The sequence below is a fragment of the Emys orbicularis genome, chromosome 12, assembly GCF_028017835.1.
Source record: "Emys orbicularis isolate rEmyOrb1 chromosome 12, rEmyOrb1.hap1, whole genome shotgun sequence".
Taxonomy (NCBI): Eukaryota; Metazoa; Chordata; order Testudines; family Emydidae; genus Emys; species Emys orbicularis.
In genome coordinates this window covers 36,002,655-36,018,994 of record NC_088694.1, presented here as the reverse complement: position 1 = coordinate 36,018,994, position 16,340 = coordinate 36,002,655, and the positions used below count along the sequence as shown (strand labels likewise).

General features: G+C 44.8%; 3 protein-coding genes across 3 annotated transcripts; all 3 read right to left on the bottom strand.

Moving 5' to 3' along the window:
- Positions 1-1,186: 1,186 nt before the first annotated feature.
- LOC135887028 (olfactory receptor 12D1-like) lies at positions 1,187-2,122 on the bottom strand. Its single transcript, XM_065414808.1, has one exon. The coding sequence runs from the start codon at positions 2,120-2,122 to the stop codon at positions 1,187-1,189; it is 936 nt and encodes a 311-aa protein (XP_065270880.1).
- Positions 2,123-8,284: 6,162 nt separating this feature from the next.
- LOC135887012 (olfactory receptor 12D1-like) lies at positions 8,285-9,220 on the bottom strand. Its single transcript, XM_065414791.1, has one exon. It carries the CDS (start codon positions 9,218-9,220, stop codon positions 8,285-8,287), a length of 936 nt encoding a protein of 311 aa, XP_065270863.1.
- Positions 9,221-14,661: 5,441 nt separating this feature from the next.
- Positions 14,662-15,660, bottom strand: LOC135887026 (olfactory receptor 12D1-like). Its single transcript, XM_065414806.1, has one exon. It carries the CDS (start codon positions 15,658-15,660, stop codon positions 14,662-14,664), a length of 999 nt encoding a protein of 332 aa, XP_065270878.1.
- Between the last annotated feature and the right edge of the window lie 680 nt (positions 15,661-16,340).

The window sequence follows — 16,340 nt, the reverse complement described above, 5'->3', positions numbered from 1 at the left end:
CCCCAAGATTTGAAAGTATCTTGTCCCATTATTGGTCCTTTGGGTCAGGTGTCAGCCAGGTTACCTGAGCTTCTTAACCCTTTACAGGTAAAAGGATTTTGGAGTCTCTGGCCAGGAGGGATTTTATAGTACTGTACACAGGAGAGCTGTTACCCTTCCCTTTATAGTTATGACACCCTCTGCAAAAGAATAAATGGACACAAATCGGACATCAGGAATGGTAACATACAAAAGCCAGTAAGTGAACACTTCAATCTCCCTGGTCATTGTATTACAGATTTAAAAGTCACTATCATTGAACAAAAAAAACTTCAGAAACAGACTTCAAAGAGAAACAGCAGAACTAAAATTCATTTGCAAATTTAACACCATTAATCTGGGCTTGAATAGGGACTGGGAGTGGCTGGCTCATTACAGAAGCAGCTTTTCCTCTCCTGGAATTGACACCTCCTCATCTATTATTGGGAGTGGACTACATGCACCCTGATTGAATTGGCCCTGTCAACACTGGTTCTCCACTTGCGAAGTAACTCCCTGCCCTCCATGTGTCAGTATATAATGCCTGCATCTGTAACTTTCACTCTATGCATCCGAAGAAGTGAGGTTTTTACCCACGAAAGCTTATGCCCAAATAAATCTGTTAGTCTTTAAGGTGCCACCAGACTCCTTGTTGTTTTTGTAGATACAGACTAACACGGCTACCCCCTGATACTTAAATCTGACCTATCACAGGGTTTTCCAGCTTCCCAAAGAGTGAAACTCAGGGAAATATTATGCACCTTCTCTATTTGAATAATTTTATTTATTTTATACGATTAACGGTCATTCCCCTTTGTCTCCCCCACATTATGTCTCTAACTCAAAGTTTATCCAATAGCAGACTATAAAGTGGAGTTAATGTTCAGAGCACATGTCACTAATTTTGTGATAAATATATTACAAGGATGTTGTAATTTTTCCGAAAAGGACACAGGGTATTCACCATTATAATTAAACAAAATCCAAACATTTTACAATAAGAAATGACATTTGGGTTCCCACATAACTTTAATTCTGCCCTGCAGTGACACCATTAAGGGGAAATTGGGGGGCGGGGAAATGTACTGTTCTTAAAAAAAAAATCTGTGTCAAAAACACTAAAATGTTTTTCTTGTAATTTTTTGGGGGGTCTTCATTTAATTCATGTTCATTTAGGGAAGAGTTTTCTGTTCAGGAATTTCTTTAGTGCTGTTTTCACCTCCACATTTCTCAGGGTGTAGATCAGGGGGTTCAGAACAGGGGTGATGATGCTGTACATGAGGGTGGGTATCATGTCTCTTTCAGAGGGGAAACCCGGTGAGGAAATCATGTAGTTGCCAAGGACTGGCATATAAATTAGAGACACCACGGTGAGGTGGGATGCGCAGGTGGATAAGACCTTTCTCCTACTTTCCCACGAGTGGACTTTCAGGAGGAGGAAGGTGATGATGTAGATGTAGGAGAAGAGTGTGAGGACAAAGGAACTCAGACCAAGGACACCAGCATCGATGTTGAGTAGGGTCAGGTTGAGGTGGGTGCTGCCGCAGGCAAAGCTCAGCGGGGGCTTGATATCACAGAAAAAGTGGGGGACGAGGTTGGAGCCGCAGAAGTGTAGCCGGGAGGTCATCACTGTGGATATCAGGGCGTGCAGGAAGCTGGTGGACCAGGTGGCCGCTGCCAGTAGCAGGCAGGTCGGTGGACTCATGACCAGCCTGTAGCGCAATGGGTTGCAAATGGCAACATAGCAGTCGTAGGCCATGACGGCCAGCAGCACGGCCTCACTGCTGCCCAGGAGCTGGAAAAAGTGGAGCTGGGCCAGGCAGCCAGCAAAGGAGATGGTCTGGTGCTCTGACAGGAAACCAGACAGCATCTTGGGCACAGTAACTGTAGAAAAGCAGATGTCCAGGCTGGAGAGGTTGCCCAGAAAGAAGTACATGGGGGTGTGGAGCCAGGGCTCAGCCACTACCGTGGTTATGATGGCCCCATTACCCAGCAGGCTGGTCATGTAGAGCAGAAGGAAGAGAGGGAAGAGGAAGTGATTCAGCCCTGGGAGATTGGTCAGGCCCAGGAAGACAAACTCACTCACCTCTGTCTGCTTCTTCATTGCTCAGGAGGGGTGGGAGACATGCTAGTGGAGAAAGAGATGCCCGAATCGCTCTAATTTGTATTTCAACAAGCACCTGCCACCCAAGGTCTCAGAGTGCCTAGCTGTCATTTATTAAACCTTCCCACTCCTGCTATCTGTTAGCATCTCCGTTTCATAGTCTGGGAAATGGCAGTAGAGAGGGGCAATGTATCATCTATATACCTGTATCTATAAAATGCTATTTGGTTGTAAATTTAAGCACTCGATAATAAGGAAATGCCAGAACATCTACAGTTCCCCGCGTAACTGTGATTCTACTCCTTGTGCATCCATCCCATGCACTGAACAAGGCAAGGCTCTTGGGCAAGAAAACACTACATGTTAATGTGATTAAATCCCATAGCATAATGCATATGAACAAAGGTGCTGAAGTAAGGTTGTAAAGCTGGCATTTTCTAACTGCCAAGAGTAGAGTTTGACTTTGAAATGTAACAATACTGTTGTACATAGGGGTTGTTTTCTGTTTGTTTGTTTTGCATAATTCTATTCGTTGCAACTATAATAAAGATAATCAGTTCTGGCTTCCCCCTGAGCTGTGCTGCAAAGATTTCTGCCACTCAATCAACAGGCATGATTACATTAGCTTGTGTCAGAAGAAGACTCTTATAGATAGAGCCCTACCAAATCCATGGTCTATTATGGTCAATTTTACGGCCATAGAATTTGAAAATTGGTAAATGTCACATTTTCAGCTGTTTAATCTGAAATTTAATGGTGTTGTAACTGTGGGGGTCCCAACCCAAAAGGGGATTGTGTGTGGGGGGGGTCGCAAACCTGTTGTAGGGGGTCACGGGATTGCCACACTTGCTTCTGTGCTGCCTTCAGAGCTGGCCTGTGAAGGCAGCAACTGCAGAGCTTCCTGCAGCCGCAGGAGGTTCCCGGAGATGGAGTCCTGTCCCTCCCCTGCCCAGCCAGAGTTAGGAGCCCCCATTGTTGGGGCGCTCCCAGCAGCACAGGGAAGATCGGACACAACTCCACAAGTCTCCTCCAGCTGCAGGAATGTCTGGGGCTGCTGCCCAGTCCCAGAGAGCACCCTGCAGCAGGGGGATGCACCTGGAGGTGGGTCTGGTCTCCCGCCCCAAAGGCAGCTGTGAAGGAGATGGACAAGTCCTTTCCCCCCCTGCCCACCTGGAGATAGCGGCCCCCTTTACTGGGGCACTCCTAGGAACAAGGGCACATCGGATTACGTGGGGAATGGCTTATTTCATGGTCCATAATGCATTTTTCATGTCCATGAAATTGGTAGGGACCTACTTATAGAAGAGGGCAGGGGCATAGAGAGATGAGGCCAGGTGGCTCGTCTTAGAGACAGCCAGGGGAAGCCTAGCTCATATCTCTTTCTTTATGCCCTTCCATCCCCCCAGTGCTCCAGCAGCAATCAGCTATTCTATTACCTCATGTGTTACTGCTTCCAAAAGTCAGTAGTCATATCCTCTATGCAGCATCCAACTGAAAATAGAATTAAACAAAGGAAATGGAGTGATTGAGAGATGAGTGAAAAAAATGAAAAATATGAACTGTAAGAAAGAAAGATGGAAGAAAGAGTAATAATTTCAGAGTCTGAGAATGCGCTGATGTTTTGCATCTGTAGATAAGGAAGAGTGCTTTGTTATAAGCTCTTCAATTCCATAACATACCTAAATAAACTGGATTCCTCTTGAAGCTAAAATATTATAACAATGTAGAACAAAATCCGCTCTATGGGAAACTTAAAAGAGGATCAAACACTGATTGTTCTGGAAACCTTGTTGACTGTGAACAGAGAGACCTTTTTAACACAGTCACACTCTCCAAAAAACCACATTGTGAACAGGGAAATTGCCTTCCATCTGACAGTTCATCTGGGATGTAATTCTTGTACCACCTAAGAATTTGAAGTTAGAAAACAAACAAGACCAATGCTTCTTGGAAAGATGGAGGTTGACAATATTGTGAGGACTAGAGTTGTTTGAAAAGCATAAAGAAGAACCACTGATCTATAAAAGTTTCCACTAGCAAGTCCACTCCTTTTTTGTAACCAGTATTTGTGTAGTGAAGTGGTTCTGTGTGAGAGATTGGGAAACACCCCATCAATGGATACCATAATTGAAGTATAAGCATCTGAATAGAACTGAACAAAGATCCAGAGCTCAGAGGCTTGAGCATATTTCCAAAGGCATTTAGGCACCTGAGGATGTAGATACATACTTAATAGGATTTACACAATCACCTGAGTGAGTTAGGCACCTAACGCCTATTGAGTTCACTTAACTTTGGTACCTGGAAAAATAAAGAAGCAAATAATCAAACCATCAATTTGTAAGCACCTAGAAGAATATAAGATGATAAGTAACAATCAACATGACTTTGTCAAGAACAAATGGTGTCAAACCAGCCTAATATCCTTCTTTAACAGGGTAACAAGACTTGTGGATAGGGGGGAAGCAATAGATGTAAGATACTTCAACTTTACTAAGGCTTTTGATACTGTCTCATAATTCAGTCCAGATGAACCTACTATACCATAAGTGCACAATTGGTTGGGAAACCAGTCTCAGAGCGTAGTTATCAATGGTTCATTTTCAAGCTGGAAGGGTATATCAAGTGGGGTCCCATAGGGATCTCTCCTGGGTCCAGTTCTATTCAATATCCACATAAATGATTTAGATAATGGCAAAGAGAGTACACTTATAAAGTTTCCATATGATATTAAGCTAGGACGTGTTGCAAGAGCTTTGGAGGATATGATTAGAATTCAAAATGTTCTTGACAAACTGGAGAAATGGTCTTAAATACATAGGGTGGAATTCAATATGGACAAATGCAAAGTACTCCACTTATGAAAGAAAAATGAAATGCACATGTACAGTTGGGAAATGATTACTTAGGAAGGAGTACTGCAGAAAAGGATCTGGGCATTATAGTCAGTATTCCCTCTAATGTTTCCCACTTATATGCAGCATGGATTTTGTTATGTGCCCCAATATGAACGTGATGTGTCGCACATCACCTCCATATTGGGGCACATTAAAAATTCATCTGGTAGGAGTGGGGCCGAGGGGTTCAGAGTGTGGGAGGGGGCTCAGGGCTGGGGAAGAGGGTCGGGGTGCAGAGGTGTGAGGGCTCTGGCTCAGGGTGCGGGCCCTAGGGTGGTGCTGAGGATGAGGGGTTTGGGGTACAAGAGGGTGCTCAGTGGCTATGGCAGGGAGAGAGGACTCCCCCCAGCTATCTCTCCCTGCAGCAGCTCCTGGGCTGGGGGGGAGAGGTGCATCTCCGCATCATGTCAGCTCTGGGGCTGGAAGATAAGTGCCCCTCCCTCAGCCCCAGCAGGTCTGAGCTGGGGAAGGGCCGCCCCGGTTGTGGCTGGGTCCAGGCTGCTCCCTCAACGCCACCTGGGCTGAGGCTGGGTCCAGGACTCCCTGCATGCACCACCCCAGCGGGGTCTGTGGCTGGGTCCAGGACGCTCCAGCCATGCTTGGGGCGAGCCCGGGCTGTGCCGCAGCAGAGTTGGGGCCGGGGTAGGGGCGCCTCTCCCCTAGCTGCTGCAGTTCCCCTGGCGAGTACCTTGAGCACCTGTGTGGAAATAAATTGGCTGTGGCGCAGCTGTTTGGCCGCACAGCTTACAGGGAACTTAGGTTAAACTAAATGTGAGCCAACAATGTAATACTGTTGCAAAAAAAGCGAACCTCATTCTGGGATGTATGTAAGCAAGACACAAGCAAATTCTTCCACTCTATTCAACACTGATAAGGCCTAAGCAGGAGTATTGTGTCCAGTTCTGGGTGCCACACTTCAGGAAAGATGGTGGCAAATCAGAGAAAGTCCAGAGGAAAGCAACAAACAAGATTAAATGTCTAGAAAAATATGACCTATGATTGAAAAAAAAAATGATTTGTTTAGTCTGGAGAAGAGAAGACTGAGGGGGTACATGATAACAATCTTCAAGTACATAAGAGGTTGTTATAAAGAGGAGATTGATAAATTGAGATTTGCTTTTCTGATGAAAAACATTTTTTTTTTAAAGAAAAGCCAATCCTTTCATAGAAAACATAGAAATGTAGGATTGGAAGGTCTCTCAAGAGGTCATGTAGGTCAGCTTCCCACCCCATGCTGAGGAAGGACCATGTAAATGAAGGCAATTCATGACAGGTGTGTCTAGCCCAGGGGTGGGCAAATGTTTTTGGCCTGAGGGCCGCATCGGGTTTCAGAAATTAGTAGCTCTTGCAACGCCATAGAAAGCAGTGCATTGTGGTAGCTATCCCAGTGTGCAAGTGGCTGCAGTGTACTTTGGAAAGGGTTTGCAATGCCTAATGGGGCAGTCACAGCATCACATGATGCAGGTTTCCCAATGCCATTGTTCCAGGGCATCCTACTAGATTGCCAGCTGCTTTTCAAATGGTGGGGTGGAGTGTGACAGGGAGTATGTTGTGTGTATGTGGGGGGAGAGACAGTGTGTTTTGGGGGGCAGAGTGTGTCAGCATGCTGTCTTGTAAGTTTAGACAGCGGCAGGGGGAAGGGGGAAACCCCAACATCAGCCCCACCTCTCTCTCTCTCACACACGCACAAATGCCTGCCTCTGCAGCAGGAGCATTCCACAATAATGGTTTGCTTTGTGTCCCGGAGCAGATAAGCATACCGGCTGTCAGAAATGGAGCTTTGAAAGGGGATATCTGCATGCCTGCTGCGGAGTTCAAAACAATGAGGAGAGTGGCCACTTGACTTCAAGGGATTATGGGACATTTCTGGAGACCAATCATAGTGCAGTAATGCAACATATTGTCCACACTGACACCCTAGCAGTTCAGCCTGGGCGCAGAAAGCTCTATGCTTCTCGTGGAGGTGGATTACCAGGGGTGCTCCAGCCGCGTAGTCCAGGCTAAGTGCCTTGCCAGTGTGGACACCTCAGGAGTTAGGGTGCCCAGGGCTGATTTAATGTGCTCTAACTTGCAAGTGTAGACAAGGCCTTCAATGCATGCAACTTACCAAACTATTATTTAATGTATTCTTTTCCTGCTTTGTACTGAGATTCTTCCACCTTGTTATTAAAATTAATCATGTCAAGCATCTGACGCTAGACATCAAAGGGGTTTAGACACGTACCTGACACTTTGGGCACCTAAATTCCAGAAACAGGCCACACTGGGATCCACAAACCCCCCTCCAAACCCTGGAGGTGCCTAAATTTGGTGCCCAAGTTCTTGCAGTCAAAGTTCCCTGCACACATAATGTTTCTTCCTTTGGGCAGGTGAACTGCATCCAGCCATGATCAGAACTCAGGCCCCTGTAGGTGAGCTCACACAAAATGGGCCTGCAGGGGAACCTCCCTCATAACTTTTAGCCCAGTGGTTACAAGACTCACCTGGGATGTGGGAGACCCAGGTTCTAGTCCCTCAGCCACATGAGGGGGAGAAAGGATTTAAACAGGGATGTCCCACATCTTTGGTGCATCGTCTACCATTGGGCTATGCATTATTCTGAAGTGGGGTTCCCTCAATCTCTCCTGTTGAAACTGTTCTACTTTGGATTAAATAAGTCAGGACAGGGTGTGAGAGAGAAAGGGAAAGACAGCACTAGAATGATTCTATAGAGTGGTGGTTACAGCCCTCTTTTGCAAGGTAGGTAGTTTCTGTAGCTATGATTTTTTTTTTTACAGTGACGGGAGACTACCCCAAAATTGCCACCCACAGGTCTGTCTTTGAATTTTGCAACAAAAAAGCTTCAAAAACAGACTCCAACGAGAAACTGCTGAGCTTGAATTGATATGCAAATTAGATACAATCAATTTAGGCTTAAAGAGAGACTGGGAATGGCTGAGCCATTACAAACATTGTAAGTATTGTCACACTTCTTATCAAACTGTCTGTACTGGGCTATATTGATTAACACTTCAAAAGTTTTTTTTCCCTCTTACTTAATTGGCCTCTCAGAGTTGGTAAGACAACTCCCACCTTTTCATGCGCTCTGTATGTGTATATATATCTCCTCACTATATGTTCCATTCTATGCATCCGATGAAGTGGGCTGTAGCCCACAAAAGCTTATGCTCAAATAAATTTGTTAGTCTCTAAGGTGCCACAAGTACTCCTGTTCTTTTTGCGGATACAGACTAACATGGCTGCTACTCTGAAACCTTCATTTAACTCAAATCCTTTCAGGGAAAAGTTTTCTGTTTAGGAATTCCTTCAGGGTGGATTTCACCTCCTTATTTTTCAGGGTGTAGATCAGGGGGTTCAGAACTGGGGTGATGATGCAGTACATGAGGGTGGGTATCATGTCTCTTTCACAGGGGAAACCTGGAAAGAAAATCATGTAATTGCTAATGGATGGCATATATAAAAGAAACACCATGGTGAGGTGGGATGCACAGGTGAAGAAGGCCTTTCTCCTACTCTTCCACGAGTGGACCTTAAGGAGGAGGAAGGAGATGATGTAGATGTAGGAGAAGAGCGTGAGGACGAAGGAACTCAGACCAAGGACATCGATGTTGAGCAGGGTCAGGTTGAGGCGGGTGCTGCCACAGGCAAGGCTCAGCAGGGGCTTGATGTCACAGATGAAGTGGTGGACAGGGTTGGAGCCACAGAAATGCAGGTGGGAGGTCATCACTGTGGACATCAGCGCATGCAGGAAGCCAGTGGACCAGGTGGCTGCTGCCAGGAACAGGCAGGTCTGTGGGCTCATGACCAGCTTGTAGTGCAGTGGCTTGCAGATGGCTACGTAGTGGTCATAGGCCATGACAGCCAGGAGCATGGCCTCACTGCTGCCGAAGAGGTGGAAAAAGTGGAGCTGTGCCAAGCAGCTGGCAAAGGTTATGGTTTGTTGCTCAGACAGGAAACCAGACAGCATCTTGGGCACAGTAACTGTAGAAAAGCAGATGTCCAGGCTGGAGAGGTTGCCCAGAAAGAAGTACATGGGGGTGTGGAGCTGGGACTCGGCTATTACCATGACTATGATGGCCCCGTTACCCAACACATTGGCTATGAAGAGCAGGAGGAAGAAAGGGAAGAGGAAGTTCTTCAGACCCTGGAGATTGGTCAGGCCTAAGAGGACAAAATCGCTCACTTCTGTCTGGTTCTCCATCACTGAGGAGAGGAGGAAGACGTGCTAGATGCAACAATCCTTGCAATTTGTATTTCTATGAACACCTTCTGCCCAAGTGTCTCAGATTGCCTGCAAGTCATTAATTAAACCTTCCCAGTGAAATGGGTCACCAAATGAAATTAATATGCAGCAGGTTTAAAACAAACAAAAGGAAGTCTTTCTTCACACAATGCAGTTTATCTGTGGAACCCTCTGCCAGAGGATGTTGTGAAGGCCAAGACTAAAAAAGGGTTCAAAATGAACTAGATACATTCATGGAGGATAGGTCCATGAATGGCTTTGAGTCAGGGTGGGCAGGGATTGTGCCACTAGCCTCCATTTACTAGAAGCTGGGAATGGGTGACAGGGGATGGATCACTTGATGATTACCTGTTCTGTTCATTCCCTCTGAAGCACCTGACATTGGCCACTGTCAGAAGAGAGAATATTGGTCTGACTTAGTAGGCCATTTAAATGTTCTTATGTTCCCAGTGCTGCTGAGGGTTAGCCTCCTCATTTTATAGTTGTGGAAATCAAGGTAGAGAGGGGTAATGTGTTATCTATATATCTATAGTTAGAAAGTTGTATTCACTTGTAAAGTTAAGAACTTTAAAGCAAGGAAATGCCAGATCATGCACAGTTGCCCAGGCTACCATAATTTTGTCCCATGTGTATCTGTACTGTGAACTGAGCAAAGCTAGGATCTCTTGGAAGAAAGCAATATGGCCACATCTGCATCTGGAGCTGGGGACGCTATTGTGTTGATGGACCCATGCTAGCTCTGCTTGAGCTAGTGTGCTAAAACTAGTAGTGTAGCTGTTGTGGCCCAGGCAGTGGGAAGCAGTGGCATAGTGGACCTGTGGGTCATAATGGACCACAAGTTAATATGAGTCAATGGTGTAAAACTGTTGTAAAAAAAGGGAACATCATTCTGGGATGTATTAGCAGGAGTGTTGTAAGCAAGACATGAGAAGTAATTCTTCCCCTCTACTCCATGCTGATACGGCCTCAACTGGAGTATTGTGGCCAGTTCTGGGTGCCACATTTCAGGAAATATGTGGACAAATTGGAGAAAATCCAGAGAAGAGCAACAAAAATGATTAAAGGTCTAGAAAACATGACCTGTGAGGGAAGATTGAAAAAAAATTGGTTTGTTTAGTCTGGAAAAGAGAAGACTGAGAGGGGACATGATAACAGTTTTCAAGTATGTAAAAGGTCGTTACAAGGAGGAGGAGGAGGAAGAATTGTTCTTCTTAACCTCTGAGGATAGGACAAGAAGCAATGGGCTTAAATACCAGCAAGGGAGATTTAGGTTGGACATTAGGAAGAACTTTCTAACTGTCAGGGTGGTTAAGCACTGGAATAAGTTGCCTAGGGAGGTTGTGGAATCTCTATCATTGGAGATTTTTAAGAGCAGGTTAGACAAACACCTGTCAGGGATGGTCTAGATAATACTTAGTCCTGCCATGAGTGCAGGGGACTGGATTAGATGACCTCTTGAGGTCCTTTCCAGTCCTATGATTGTATGATAAGCTAGCCATCCCAAGTATCACCCAGGGGCTCTGGGTAGGTTTCTACTCATGGCAGCTGGACCATGCTGCTTCTTGCCACGGCCATGCTTCCACAGCTGCACTACTATTTTAGCATGCTACTTCAAGCAGGGCAAGTATGAGTATGTCTGCATTAGTTGGGAATCAGACCCCTTACTCCAAGTGAAGACATAGGCTATGTGATCATCCAATTAAAGTCTCTGTCATAACGCATACACACCAAAAGGGCCAGAATTCACGTTCCACAGGCAACTGGTGTTTTCTCACTGCTGAGTTAGTGTTTCACTTTGCAACTTAACTAAGGTCCATTCAGATAAGTGTTGGGTGGGGGGGAGGGTTTGGCATTAATTCTGTTATATTTAGCTATAATAAATTCCCATCATATGTCATCAGAATGGGCTTAACTCTGAGCACTGCTGCACAAGCTCCTATGACTTAAACAACAGGACTAATTGTATTAGCTGGTGGCAGGAGAAGGGATTTATCCAAGAGGCCAGGGTCATAGGTAGCAGAGTCCAGATGCTGGTTCTGGGACATGGACAGGCAGAGCCCAGCATAGACTCATAGGCTTTGGATCTATCTACACTACAATTAAAAACCCATGATTGCGGGGCTTGGGTTAAGGTGCTGATTTATTACAATGTAGCTGTCTAGGGTTGGGCTCGAGCTTGGGCTCTAGGACCCTATGAGTTTAAAACTGCAAGCGACCCATGCCCATGCTCCAGAGGAAGGTGAAAAATGCCCAGGGTATCTGCCAAACTGACGTGGAGGAAAATTCCTTCCCAACACAAAATATAGTGACCAGTCTCTCTTTATTTCCACACCTCCACCCCCACCGCTCCGGCAGCTCCCAAGTATTCCAGTACCTCATGTGTCGCTTCTGCTGCTTCCAAGAGTCAGTAGTCATCTCATATCCTCTGTAAACCAATCAATTGAAAACAGAATGAAAAGAAATTAAATGGAGAGATTGAGAAAGGAGTGATAAAATGAACAATATGAACTATAAGAAAGAAAATGTTCATAATCTGGGAACACTCTGAGGTTTTACATCTCTAGATAAAGAAGTGAGAATCATTATAAGCTATTCAGTTCCATATCATACCTGGATAAACTGATTTCCTCTTGAATCTGAAATACAACAATGGCATGGGATAAAGTCCACTGTGGGGGAAATTTCAGAGAGGACTGAACACTGGATGCTCAGCAAACCTTGAATAGTGTGCAAATGAGCCGCCTTTTTATCACAGTCACACTCTCTGAAACAACCAAACTGTCAGCAGGGAAATTTCCTTCCATCTGGGACATAATTCTTGTACCATCTGAGAATTTGAAGTTAGAAAACAAACAAGACCAATGCTGGAAAGATGGAAATCGAAAATATTGTGAGGACTAGAGTTTGTTGAAAAGCATAAAGAAAAGAAACTGATTTGCAGATGTTTTCACAAGCAGAACCACTCAATTTCAGTGAGCAGTATTTGTGTAGTGAAATAATTCCTTGTGAGAGGATGAGAAACACCAAACACTAGTATGGTATGTAGAGGTTGTAGAAGCAAAGCATGTGAACTGAGAACATCAAAGTTGTTGGAGGGATACTAATGGCCAAGTCTCATTAAAATGAATGACTTTCAGTGTGAGTTGAGTGCACAGGCCTCTTTGCAAGTCCCAGACAAATATACTAAGATCAACGGATATCATAAACTGAGGTATAAGCATCTGAATAGAACTGAGGAAGACATAATCTGGCTCCAGAGCTCAGGGGCTAGAGCACATTTCCAATTGTATTTAGTCACCTAAAGATGCAGATAGGCACTTGGTGGAATTTACACAATCACCTAAGTGAGTTAGGCACCTAACGCCTCCTCAGCTCACTTGATGGGGTGCTCTGTCCCCCTCTAGTGGAGGCTAGGTTTTGTGGCGAGGCTGATGTGTTGTGATGGCCTTGCTCAACAGATGGCCTTGCTTTGATGTTCTTAGCCCAGGCAGTAGAATCTTATGCTTTACTATCTGGACCTCCTAGATTTGATTCCTGATGCAGGTGTATCCAGCTGAAAAAATCACCATTTTTTGAGAAACGCTAATCCTTTAATAGAAAACATAGAAATGTAGGAATGGAAGGGACCTCAAGAGGTCATTTAGTCCATTTCCTTCCCCTTCCCCCACCATGCTGAGGCAGGATTAAGTCTACCTGGATTATCCCGGATAAGGTGTTTGTCTAACCTGTTTTTAGAAGCATCCAAAGCTGGGGATTCCAAGCCTCCCTTGGTGCCTGTTCCAGAGCTTAACTAGCCTTAGTTTTTCCCCCTAATATATCACCTAAATCTCCTTTCCTCCAAACTAAGCCAATTTCTTCTCATCCAACCTTCAGTGGACATGGTGAACAATTTAACACTGTCCTCTTTATAACAAATGTTTATGTATTTGAAGACTATGACCACAGCCCCCATTCAGCCATCTCTTCTCTAGACTAAACATTCCCAGCTCTTTCAAGCTTTCCTCGTCGGTCATGTTTTCCAAACTTCTTGTTATTTTTGTTGCTGTCTTCTAGATTTTCTCAAATTTGATCACATCTTTCTTAAAGTGCAGCAATGTGTGCAAAACTCCAGCTGAGGTCTCACCAGTGCTGCGTAGAGTGGAACAAGTCCTTCCTGTGTCTTACACAACTCTGTACCATGACATATGCCTTTTTTTGCCTCAGCATCACACTGTTGACTCTTATTCCATTTGTGATGCATTATAACTCTGAGATTTTTTTCTGCAATACTGCTGCCTAGCCTTCTATTCCCCATTCTGTATTTGTGCTTGTAATTTTTCATTCCTAAGTGTGGCACCTTGCACTTTTCTTTATTGAATTTAATCTTCCTGATTTCAGACTCATCCCATTTATCAACATAATTTTGAAATCTAATCCTGTCCTACAAAGTGTTTGCAGCCCCTTCCAGTTTAGTATCATCTGTAAATTTTATAACCACATCTTCATCCAAGCCGTTAATGGAAATATTGAACAGCACCGGTCCCCAGGACAGACTCCAGTGAATATGTCCTCCCAGTCTGACGGTAAATCATTGATAACTATTCTTTGAAAAGAGTTTTCAACCACTTATGCACACAGTAATTTCATTGAGACTCTATTTCCCTAGTTTGATTATGAGACTGTCATGAAATACTCTTTCAAGAGACTTAATAAAACCAAGACATGTCACATTTACTGCTTCCCCCATATCCATTAGGCCAGAAACTCTGTCAAAGAAGGAAATTAGATTGGTTTGAGAGGATTTGTTAATGACAAATCTGTGTTCTCTGTTACTAATCACCTAGGTTTGATGACTATTTTAGTTATACAGAAAATAAACATTGAAACCCAAGAATTTCCAAATTAATGTTCAAGAAATCCAGATATGCTAATTTATAGAATTATATAAATAGGGCACCCAACTAACCTTAACTCTGTCCTGTTACAGAGTTCTGTAACTTCCCATAGAGTCAAAACATACTGAAATATTATGCATAGGTAATATTTGAATATTTTTATTCATTTTATGTAAATAATGGTCAGTCCCTCTTCCTTCCACCCATTATGTTTCTAACTGAAAATGTCTCCATCAGCAGACATTAAGATGGAGTGCGTGAGTACATGTCAGTAATTTAGGGATAAATATATTACAAGGATGTTGAAATTTTCCCAAAATACACACAGGATATTCACCATTAAAGTTAAAGAAAATCCAAACATCTTATGAGAAATGATGTTATGCTAGCCAAACAACCTTAACTCTGCCCTGTAGTGACACCAGAAAAAAATGCAAAGGGTTTTTAAAAATCAATGGGCTCAACAAAGACTAAAATGCTTTAATTGTAATTGAACAGTGTTTGCCTTCATTTAATTCATATTCTTTAAGGGTAAAGTTTTCTGTTCAGGAATTTCTTTAGGGCAGATTTTACCTCCTCATTTCTCAGGGTGTAGATCAGGGGGTTCAGAACTGGGGTGATAATGCAGTACATGAGGGTGGGTATCATGTCTCTTTCAGAGGGGGAACCCGGAGAGGCAATCAGGTAATTACCAAGGACTGGCATATAGAAGAGAGACACCACGGTGAGGTGGGAGACACAGGTGGAAAAGGCCTTTCTCCTGCATTCCAGCGAGCGGACCTTCAGGAGAAGGAAGGAGATGATGTAGAGGTAGGAGAGAAGTGTGAGGATGAACGGACTCAGCGCGATGCTTCCAGTTACAAAGTTGAGCAGGGCCAAGTTGAGGCGGATGCTGCTGCAGGCCAGGCTCAGCAGGGGCTTGATGTCACAGAAGAAGTGGTAGACGAGGTTGGGGCCACAGAAATGCACCTGAGACGTCATGACCGTGTGCATCAGCGCATGTAGGAAGCCAGTGGCCCAGGTGGCCGCTGCCAGGAACAGACAGGCCTGTGGGCTCATGAGCAGCCTGTAGCGCAGTGGGTTGCAGATGGCCACATAGCGGTCATAGGCCATGACGGCCAGCAGCACAGCCTCACTGCTGCCCAGGAAGTGGAAGAAGTGGAGCTGGACCAGGCAGCCTGCAAATGAAATGGTCTGCTGTCCCGAGAGGAAGCCGGCCAGCATCTTGGGCACGGTGACTGTGCTGTAGAAGATGTCCAGGCAGGAGAGGTTGCTCAAGAAGAAATACATGGGGGTGTGGAGCCGGGGCTCAGCCAGCACCACAGCTATGATGGCCCCATTACCCAGCAGGCTGGTCACATAGAGCAGGAGGAAGAGAACGAAGAGAGGGTGCTGTAACACCAGTAGATGGGTCAGGCCCAGGAGGACGAACTCGCTCACCACTGTCTGGTTCTCCATTGCTGTGGAGAGAAGAGGGTAAAGCAGGAAAAAAGCAAACAGGCTAAAGATGCCATCCAGTGCCATGTCAATAGTCCCATTCCAAATGCAACGTGACTGGATGGAATCAATCACTTAGAGGTGGTGTTTTCTGGCTGCATCAGTAAGGGCCTTCTGTACCCAGTCAGAGTAGTACAAAAACGGAGAATAATTATAGAGCTCTGCATTTCTTCATGATGCTGAGAGAGAGTGGGGTGTATATGAATGCAGAGAGACAACTAGTTCACCTGATATGATGATCCACAAGGAGAGGCTTCCCCTTGTGGATGGAGGTTGGGATTTTAAAGCAGCCTAAGGGCGTTAGACACCCAAATGCCACTGAAAGTTAATGTGATTCAGACACTTAACTCTGATAGGCTGATTTGAAAATCCTGGCCTCACAGGGGAGAAGGCAGGAGCTTCCACTGGATTTTTAACATGGGGCTGCTTTTTCCATTCCACCATGGCGCAGGAAGAAATAGGGTCTATCTCCAGCACAACACTACTGAGTGCTCGGTACCTTTGAAAATCAGGCAGGTGCCTAAATATGGATTTAGGGTTAGGAGTTAGGAGACCACGTCCTAATGACCTTACATATGAGGTTGGCAGCTAACTCCCATAGGTTCTTTTGAAACCTCAGTCTAGAAGACTGTTTTTATCTTAGTGCTTGTATGCTACTGCCTGTCACTGGCTCCTGTAATTGAAAATCTTGGCACTGGAACCAACTC

Bases quoted from the DNA above. Each gene is read 5' to 3' on its own strand.
- LOC135887028 (XM_065414808.1), bottom strand. From the start codon at position 2,122: ATGAAGAAGCAGACAGAGGTGAGTGAGTTTGTCTTCCTGGGCCTGACC.
- LOC135887012 (XM_065414791.1), bottom strand. From the start codon at position 9,220: ATGGAGAACCAGACAGAAGTGAGCGATTTTGTCCTCTTAGGCCTGACC.
- LOC135887026 (XM_065414806.1), bottom strand. From the start codon at position 15,660: ATGGCACTGGATGGCATCTTTAGCCTGTTTGCTTTTTTCCTGCTTTAC.